The sequence below is a fragment of the Nematolebias whitei genome, chromosome 9, assembly GCF_014905685.2.
Source record: "Nematolebias whitei isolate Nwh7 chromosome 9, NemWhi1, whole genome shotgun sequence".
Lineage (NCBI taxonomy): Eukaryota > Metazoa > Chordata > Actinopteri > Cyprinodontiformes > Rivulidae > Nematolebias > Nematolebias whitei.
Window position 1 is genome coordinate 38,700,477 of NC_056506.1, and position 9,216 is coordinate 38,709,692.

The window sequence follows — 9,216 nt, forward strand, 5'->3', positions numbered from 1 at the left end:
ACAATGAAAACCGAACAGCTTTGTTAGACCTTCTGCACACAAATGGAAGTTAATTCTTAAATATTATAGAATAAATATTTTTTTCCCACTGATAACGGCACCAAATGTTCCCCAGTTTCCCCAAACAAGAAGGTCTAAACTAGTTTCAATCAAATTTGATTCAAAGGATAAAAAGGAATATAGTTGCCAAACTTTTTCCTCAAAGACACACCTTTTAGTCCAAACACAACATGTCTTGCGGCTGCACAGCATTATGGTCTGTGCTGATGAAGAAATCCACAGACCTGAGACTAAAAGGGATTTCATGCTTTGCAAAGCTGCGACTTTCATGCATTTGGTCCACAAAACTGTTTAGTGGGATTTTAGGCATTATTCAGTAAAACATTAGTTTAGATGTAGATGACACACATACAGGCGCCCTGCAGGTCGCGGTCCCGTTCATGCGCAGACACTCGGGGTCACACTCCACGCAGGTTTTATTCACAACTGCCTCCCGTGGCTCTCTGCAAAAACAATAAAGCTGATAGACTCTTGCTGCAGGGGAACCTCTTTTCAAAAGTAGAAAAAAAAAATTAATCTTGATCCCTTTTACAGTCAGTCTTTTCTTTTAGAGAGCAAAGTTAAACAGTAAGCATGTCAAGCTTACAAGCTTGAGCATGCATCAGGACGTCGAGCCTCAATATTTGACAGTCTCCAAAGCTAAACATCATTTGTGCCATTTCTCCAATAATGTTTGTCTTGCATCTTACTGGTGGTTTAACTTCAGAAATACCTCAGATCTCAAGTTCTTTCTTTCGGTAATCCTTAAATTTATCTAATGGCAAAGTCTGGAAATGAAAACAGACAGCATGAACTAGGATTCATGCTTGTATGGAGGACGGAATGTGACAAAATGAAATAAATACATACATAATACATACATAACAATTAAATGTATAATTTACTTATTAAATACATATTTAAGTCATTAACTATACAATTAAATTATGGAATACACCGTTAAATAATTAAATGTACCTTTTAAATTATTTATTTCACAATTTATTTATTTATTCAACTTTGTCACCTTCCGCCCTCCAGTGACACCATGAAGTTATGTTAACGATCAGCCTCACTTGTCAAACTCAGTGGGCGGGACTAACCCTAACCCTGACGCCCGACTGGCTGCTCCTCACAGCAAGCGAAGACAAATCGACCACAGATAATCGATAGGCCAGAAAATATATTCCAAAAAAACTTTAGGAAGCGGTAATTGTGTTTACATGTATTTGGATTAAACTTCTTTTGTCAGACCGAAACAATGGATTTCACATGCTCAGTGCTAGTCCCGCCCACTGAGTTTGATTTCATGGTGACACATGAGGATGGAATGTGACATAATTAAACAATTGAATAAATCATGAAATAGTTATATCATGAAATAAATAATTTTATTGTGTATTTAATAATTTAATTGTATATTTAATGGTGTATTTAATAATTAATTTATGTATTTAATAATTAAATGATACATTTCATTATTGTGTATTTAGTTATTTAATTTTGTCACCTTCCATCCTCCATATATTTGGACAGTTTGTTTAGTTAAAAGAAAGATTCCTTCCTTACCCTTCCAGGATGTTGCAGGAGTCGACACAGGTCCCACCATGACTGTAGTCCCGGCAGGTGAAACACATGTCCGGGCCCGGACCCCAGCAGCCGTCTGAGGTGCACTTCCTGTCACAAATGTTGTTCTTCAGCGCTGAAACCAGACAGACAATTTCAAGCAGAGACCTGGTTAATTACCCTCCATTTTGAAATGTGCTTGCCCATTGCGTGATCAAATGTTTGCAGAGCTGCAGAGAGCTTACTACAAGTGGCAGCATCAGCGTTTTCTTCTATTGTTGCAATTTGGTTTTTTGATTTGAAGAGCTTCTCCCAAAGGCTTTTGTTTGTGTAGCAAAGGTTCTGGTTCTTGATGATCACAACGTCTCCATCACTGATTTCTTTAAGAGATCGAAGGCCCAGGTAGTTGATATTGAGCTGGATCATGACCACACTGCGGCTACCCCTACCCAACAAACAGTGGAGCCCAAAGAAAAAGAAAAGACTTTGTGAGAGTCTTAAATATTTCTTAAGAGTTCAAACTAAAACTGAAGGACTATATAACACAACGCACAATAAAGTGTATTAAAAAGGTGTATTTATTTAGAACACCACTCAGTTGACCAAAAATGGATGAAGACAATTTTAAATAATCTGTTTTCTTCATTAAGAGCTAGCAGTTAAGAGCAGAATGGAGGGATTTACGAGGAACATACCGCTTCGTTCTTCCTCGAATGATCTCCAGATTCTCAAAGGGGCTGAGTGAGCTCATAGTGTCAGGCCACGTCTGAATCCACAGATACCCTGAAGCAACAAACAACGTGTGAATTGGCATGCAATGTTTCACAGATTACTCATGCATTTCTTGATCTTCACCTGTAATTTCTTTCACCGTTTTAAACACGTCGAGCTGAGCAGGGTCCATTTTTGGTGTTTTGGTGTATGTATCCCTTCAAATAAGAAAATGCATCCAAATCGCAATTAAAACCAAAGACTGTTAAAAACTGTTGAACGTGTTTAAGAAAAAAAAAAAACATTGATTCAGACTTACCCATTAAATGACGTCTTAAGGATAGCAACGTTGCCATTGATTTTGGTGCAGTTTTTAAAGGAGTCGATGTTGGTGGCATTGATAGACAAGGTGTGAGTTAGGTTTCCCATCCCAAGTCCGTCGCACACTGAGAACAATTGATTGTCTATCAATATCGTATGAAAGTAGGGAGATAAACAATTTAAAATAATTGATGAAAAAAATTAAGTTACTTAAAATAGGAGAAAACTGCACACGGTTGGTGAAACAAAACACAAATCTCTAAATTTGTATTTCTCATAGCAAACTGTTTCAGTTTACAAATATTGCGAAAGTTGTGCTTTTTTACACTCAAAAAGATGCCAATTTTAGTTCTAGTTAAAAATAAATAAATATACAGCTCAATGGTTCCCAACCCTAGTCCCTGAGGAACACCACCCTTTCCCTGCTCTTCAGCATGTCTTGAAGTTCTTCAGAAGCCTGTTAGTCACTCATTCATACAAATCAGGGAACCTACGAAGTAAGTTTAAAGTCATTTGTCCTGCATTACACAAAATGCTGGAATTCTCAGCCACTCTGCTTTTTAAATGTTCAGAAATATCCAATAATTGCAGCTGACCATGGGACAATTTCTGCTTTTTGGGCTGACACTATGAAGAACATCAACTCTTTGTATTAGAATGAAAGAACTGGAAAACACTGAAACGGGAGCTGGACTAAAAATAAAAAAAAGCAAAAACAGAAATCTACATCTGCTGCTACTGAAAACATCATTAAGGAACTTTGGTTTATGACTGATTCTGATCAAGTACCAAAAGCACGTCTTCCAAAACCGCTTCATTCAACGATTGCAATCTACTGGTCAGATCAGATCTTCTTCTTCCTGAGGTGCAGTTACATATTCTACATCTACCACTTCTGGTGATCAATGTGGACATTGGCAGCAATGCAACTTTATTTAGTTTTTTTTGTTTGTTTTATTCATCCTTACACAGGAAAAAGGTACATCCACGATACTAAGTCTTGTTCTATCTCTAATTCCATAGATATGTAGAAATGTCCTTGTGGTCTGGATTTTGTTGGTAAAACTATTCAATCACTCAAGACTTAAACTACTGAACATTACCATGCTAAGAGATAATGTTACAATAGTCCAGTTGCTGTAAGATTCCTTAATGAAAGACAAAACAAGTCTTTAGTTAAGGCACACTGATATCAAAATCTTAAATGTAACATATTTTTGGACACATTCATTAAACACTTTATCCCCAAAATGTATTTATGAGGATGTATAATATATTTTTATTATATACACTTTTTCCAAGTTAGGTCTTTTATTAATTCACAGATAATTAAGCTTAAACTACCTTGATCCTCCTTTTTAGTCCCTTTCTAGTCCTTTTAATAGATTTTAAGCTCAGACGTAGCTCGCCATTATGGACATAATTAAACCATTTATCCAAACTGAAGCCATTCAAAAAGCTATTTACAAGTACTACTACTACTATAAAGCACTTAAAAAAAACACAACTGCAACCAAGTGCCGTACATGTAAAAGCATGAACAGTTAAAGCAACAAGATCAATAAAAACAATAAACCAGAAGTTAAATAAACAAAAGCAAGCCTCAGACGATGCTAAAAAGAATAATAATGTGTTTGTTTAAAGTGGAAGGTTGTTCCATAATCTTGGTGCAGCAACACAAAATCTCTGTCCCCTCCGAGCTTCCGTTTAGACCTCAGCAGGTAAGATATTACTTATTTATATGGTTTCCACAGGTCTGATATTGCTTTAATTAGACTAAGACTGTTCTGTTAATCCTGACAAGAATGTCTCAGGGGTCCATGTTTGTGTATTTATTCAACCTCTTCTCAGTCTATTCTGTATATGGTCAGAATCTTCTTTAAGACTGAACAGTAACAGCTTAACCTCTGACCTTTCGTGCACAGTCCGTCACATTTGGCACACTTCCTGACTCCTCCTTCATCCACTTCGTAAGTGTCACCACTGCACGACCGCACACATGCTCCATGATCAGTCACAACATAATTATCTGGAATGAGAATAAAATATGAGCAATGTTATATAAAACTTTGGGTTATTAAAAAGTATCTCTAAAAGGCAAAAAATGAAACATTTGTTCATGCTCCTTTAAGAAGTAGTAGTGTGTGGTAGTCATTAAAGAAGTAGGCAACATCAGGTTGGTCATACATTAGAAACGGAGTGATGCAATAACACATCTGAGCAAGTTAAACTTCTAAAGACGGGATGTTGCATTAACACACCCTGAAACTCAATCATTCTTTTCTCGTTTCTGCAGTTTATCATTAAACTTGAACAAACTGTAACCACTGAACAACCCTGAAGGACAACCTGGCAAAAGCTTTAAACTGAAAAAAGAACAAAAAACTTACTTTTTTTCGCTGTGAACTCAAATCTAACGATAAAATTCACTCAAACATAGATTTTAGACTATCTGTGCTTACGTGGGCAACTTTTCACACAGGTGGCCCCATAGTTGTACTTCCCGTGTGGGTTAGGTACCAGCTGGTGCAGGTTGGGATCGTAGCGCATGAGGCCTGGGCAGGAGTCCTTACACACCCCGTCGTCCTGGAAGTCCCGACAGGCCTGCAGCACAAACAACAGTCATCCCAGTGCGCCGGGACCAAAACAGAGCCCCTTACTAATGATAACACTGCATTCCACTTTCATAGCTTTGGCTTAATTCTCCAAGCTGCACGGAAAGATAGAGCAGACGCTGATGCTCAAGGCTCTGCCAAATAAAAGATTTAATCAACAGTTACGCTGTCTCATTGGTATTAAAACTAAAAACATCTCTGATCAACACAAGTTGCTTAGAGAGGGGCTTTGTTTCAAACGAGAATTAAGGACACTATATTAAATATTCAGATTGCTTATTGTTTAGTCTCACCAGACAGTCTGTGGGTCTGGGCCCCGTGCACCCGGCTGCACAGTGCTCATTGCAACAGTCACTCGGTGAAGGTCCTTTGCATCTCTTGGAGCACTGCTGGGCACAGTTCAGCTTCGTCACTGCAGACGAGAGAAGCTCAGAGTCAGTGAGCTGATGGGAAGTGTTTAATGTTTGCATTTTAAAAGCCAAAGTATGCAAAATAAAAGAAATACAGTAGTCCCTCATTTATCACGTGGGTTTGGGACCACGCGCCCTACCTGGGCGATAAGTGAACAACCACGAAGTAGGGATACAGCAGTCCAAGCCTTATTGTCATGAACAAAATTAAGTGTAGTAATAATAGTAGCAATAGTAGCAGCAGCAGCAGTAATAAAAATAATAGTAGTAGTAGTAATAATAGTAATAATAATAATAATAATAATAGTAATAAATAGTAGTAGTAATAGGTAGGCTGTGGCTGAGTGGTTAGAGCAGCCGTCCTCCAATGCAAGAGTTGGGGGTTTGAATCAATCAGCAGTCACATGGCGAAGTGTCCCTGGGCAAAACACTGAACCCCTCATTGCCTCTGATGTGTGTCCCATCGGCGACGAATGTGAAAAAGCTCTGATTAGTCTCTTTAGAATCTGTTCAATTAGCTTTGTAGAGATCTAGTAGAGTGCTGTATGAATGGATAAATGATTGTAGTGTAAAGCGCTTTGAGTATCTCGATAAGATAGAAAGGCGGTATATAAGTACAGTCCATTTATCATTTACCATTTAATATTAAATAATAGTAAATAGTAGTAGTAATAGTAAATAATAATAAATAGTAGTAAATAATAGTGGTAATAGTAATAATAGTAATAATAGTAGTAATAGTAGTAGTAGTAGTAGTAATAGTAATAGTAGTGGTAATAGTAATAGTAATAATAATAATAGTAGTAGTAGTAGTAATAGTAATAGTAGTGGTTATAGTAATAGTAATAATAATAATAGTATTAGTAATAGTAGTCATAGTAGAAGTAGTAGTAGTAGTAGTATAGTACCTAGTAGTGCCTAGTAGTAGCTAGTAGTTTATATTAGTATTTATATACAGGTAAACATTATGACATTTTAAACCCTTCCCGCACTTTTGCAATGTCCCTAGCAAATTTTTAAAGTTTAAACGCTCATAAAGAGCACAGAATGTCATGATCTCCACTCTCTCAGGCACCTGCCAGCGCTCTTGGCCACGCCCATTTTTCTGCTGCAGAGCAGAGATCTGACATGCTGCAGGAGGAAGCTTCTCCTGCAGCTGTGGGCTGCACACAGGTGCAGCAGGTGCTACATAATTTAAAATAAAAATCCCATGCTGATCATGCTGCTGATACATCAATCAGCCAATTGTGTCATGCCCAATCTGATTTTGAAAAACTGTGATAGAGCGAGTCGGTGAAAAATGAACCGCGAAGTAGCGAGGGACTACTGTATGGCTAAATTTGTGGCTAAACCTTCCTGACTGCATGCTGTGATTATATCAAATATACTGTATCAAAGCTAAAAGAGCTTACATGTTTGGCAGTTTTGTGGACCTGGTGCCCAACATGAACCGTTGAAGCAGCTCGAGTGGCACGTCTGACCTGTGAAGAAGACAAAAAATTAATAAAAATATGTTTACTTCACAACATTAAAAATACAAATATATCTAGTTCTGCCTGGTTTCTCCCTGCCTGTGAAGCGTAACACTTACAAAGTGGGTTGCTGCTCGCCTGTGGGCGCTCCATGCTGGGTGTGGTTTCAGTATTCACAAGATCATCCCACTGTATTGTTTCCACGTTACACAGCTGGTTGTTCGCAAACTTTACACCTCCCTTTAGAATTTCTACAAAAAGACATGAAATGTGATCCTAAAAAAACATTTTTTATTTTTAAAGAGTAATTTAAACTAAGTTTTTGACCATCTGTCACTGAAGACGGGACCATTCCTTCTACCTGTCAGGCTGGGCAGAAGCAGCTCAGTGGTGCCCTGACCAGTAGCTTTGTCGTAATTGGCGAGCACAGCAAGCGCAAACTCCCCTTCATAAAGAGAGTGACCCCGAATGATGCGCAGGTTGTCCAGAGGAATCCTGGAGGCCGTGTTGAGTGCAATCAGGACGTAACCACCCACTTCTTCAATAGACTGCAGAGGGAAACATAAAGAAAAGAAGATTAAAAAACAGCAAAAGAACAGTGTGCAGAGCCAGAGGAGCCATTATCAAACTAAACATCTTACTGGTATTTCTTTTTTGTGAGACTTAAATTATAGGTCATTTCTATAAAAGCTTTCACTTTAGAATCATCTAAATATGTCTATTACATCAGTATTTTAAAACACGGTAGATTTGTGCGATGATGAATTTTTCAATATATTTTTTAATCAACAATGAACATAGAAGAAGGAAGAGAAGAAGAGAAGCAGAATGAGCGGTTACTGTTGAGGAGGAGCTGAATGAAACTTTTCGGGTTGAAAATGAAAAAACTAAGCCTCGCAGATGGATGTCAATTTCTGGAAGGCATCTTATCTAAGCAGCTGCACAAGAACAAGTCTCATTTTTTGAGCCAAGACTTTTTGCATTTTAGCGCTCCATCATATAAATCCAAGTCATCGACGACTTGGCTCTATTGCAAAGAGCCTCAAAAGTACTTTTATTTATTTATTTATTTATTTATTTATTTCGGCTGCTCCCTGTGTTGGGGGTCGCCACAACGAACTAAGTCACACAAAGACATGGCAGTTATTTTTACGCCAGATGCCCTTCCTGACACAACCATAGACCACCGAGCTACCACAGCCCTCTGTGTGGAGCAGAGAGCTGCTATCTAGGACACCCAGAGGAGCAGATGATGGGGGTTAAGGGCCTTGCTCAAGGGCTCAGAGTGAGACGAATGACGATGGGGGCAGGTGTGGGTGCTTCACCTACCCCAACCGCATTTTTGATGTTGTCGGTACCGAGGCTTGAACTGGCGATCTTCCGATCACAGGCCCACCTTCTCTAACCTCTGCGCCACCACTCCCCTAAAGAGCCTCAAAAGTATTTTTTTTTCCATTTACCCTTTATTTATCAAGGTAGTCTCAGTGAGCCACAAGAACTTATTTTCAAGAGAGACTTCTAACCTCTGCGCCACCACTCCCTCAAAAGTATAATTACAATTAAAAATATCTATATTTTTATGTTTTGCTTAACAGTAGTTCTGCAATTCAGCATGAAAACCACAACAAATATATAGATATACAGTAGTCCCTCGCTACTTCGCGGTTTGTTTTTCACGGACTCGCTCTATTGCGGTTTTTCAAAATAAGATTGAACATGACACACAATTGGCTGATTGATGGATGAGCTGCACGATCGGCATGGAATTTTTTTTATTTAAAATAAATTTAAAATTATTTAGCACCTGCTGCACCTTTGTGCAGCCCAGAGGTGCAGGATAAGCTTCCTCCTGCAGCTGACCAGATGTTCTCTGTGCAGAGTGGAGAAGTGGGCGTGGCCAAGAATGCTTGCAGGTGGCTGAGTGCAGCGGAGGCACAAAGAGGGAAATCATGACATTCTGTGCTCTTCTAGAGCATTTAGAAACATTGTTTAGAATACTGCAGCAGTGTTGGAAGGGTTTAAAAAAATATATATATACACACACACACACATATATATATATATACACACACACACACACAC

At 38.5% G+C, this 9,216-nt stretch overlaps 1 protein-coding gene across 1 annotated transcript in view; it reads right to left on the bottom strand.

Annotated features, from left to right (window-relative positions):
* Positions 1-9,216, bottom strand: part of egfra (epidermal growth factor receptor a (erythroblastic leukemia viral (v-erb-b) oncogene homolog, avian)) — a 55,831-nt gene that overhangs the window by 21,785 nt on the left and 24,830 nt on the right. The window contains exons 3-14 of the mRNA XM_037682327.1: positions 7,496-7,682; positions 7,254-7,385; positions 7,075-7,143; positions 5,546-5,664; positions 5,100-5,241; positions 4,550-4,666; positions 2,636-2,762; positions 2,461-2,534; positions 2,301-2,388; positions 1,851-2,050; positions 1,609-1,741; positions 413-503 (exon numbers count right to left, since the gene is read on the bottom strand). Of these exons, the coding sequence (XP_037538255.1) occupies positions 413-503; positions 1,609-1,741; positions 1,851-2,050; positions 2,301-2,388; positions 2,461-2,534; positions 2,636-2,762; positions 4,550-4,666; positions 5,100-5,241; positions 5,546-5,664; positions 7,075-7,143; positions 7,254-7,385; positions 7,496-7,682 (1,479 nt within the window). The remainder of the gene's footprint in view (positions 1-412; positions 504-1,608; positions 1,742-1,850; positions 2,051-2,300; positions 2,389-2,460; positions 2,535-2,635; positions 2,763-4,549; positions 4,667-5,099; positions 5,242-5,545; positions 5,665-7,074; positions 7,144-7,253; positions 7,386-7,495; positions 7,683-9,216) is intronic.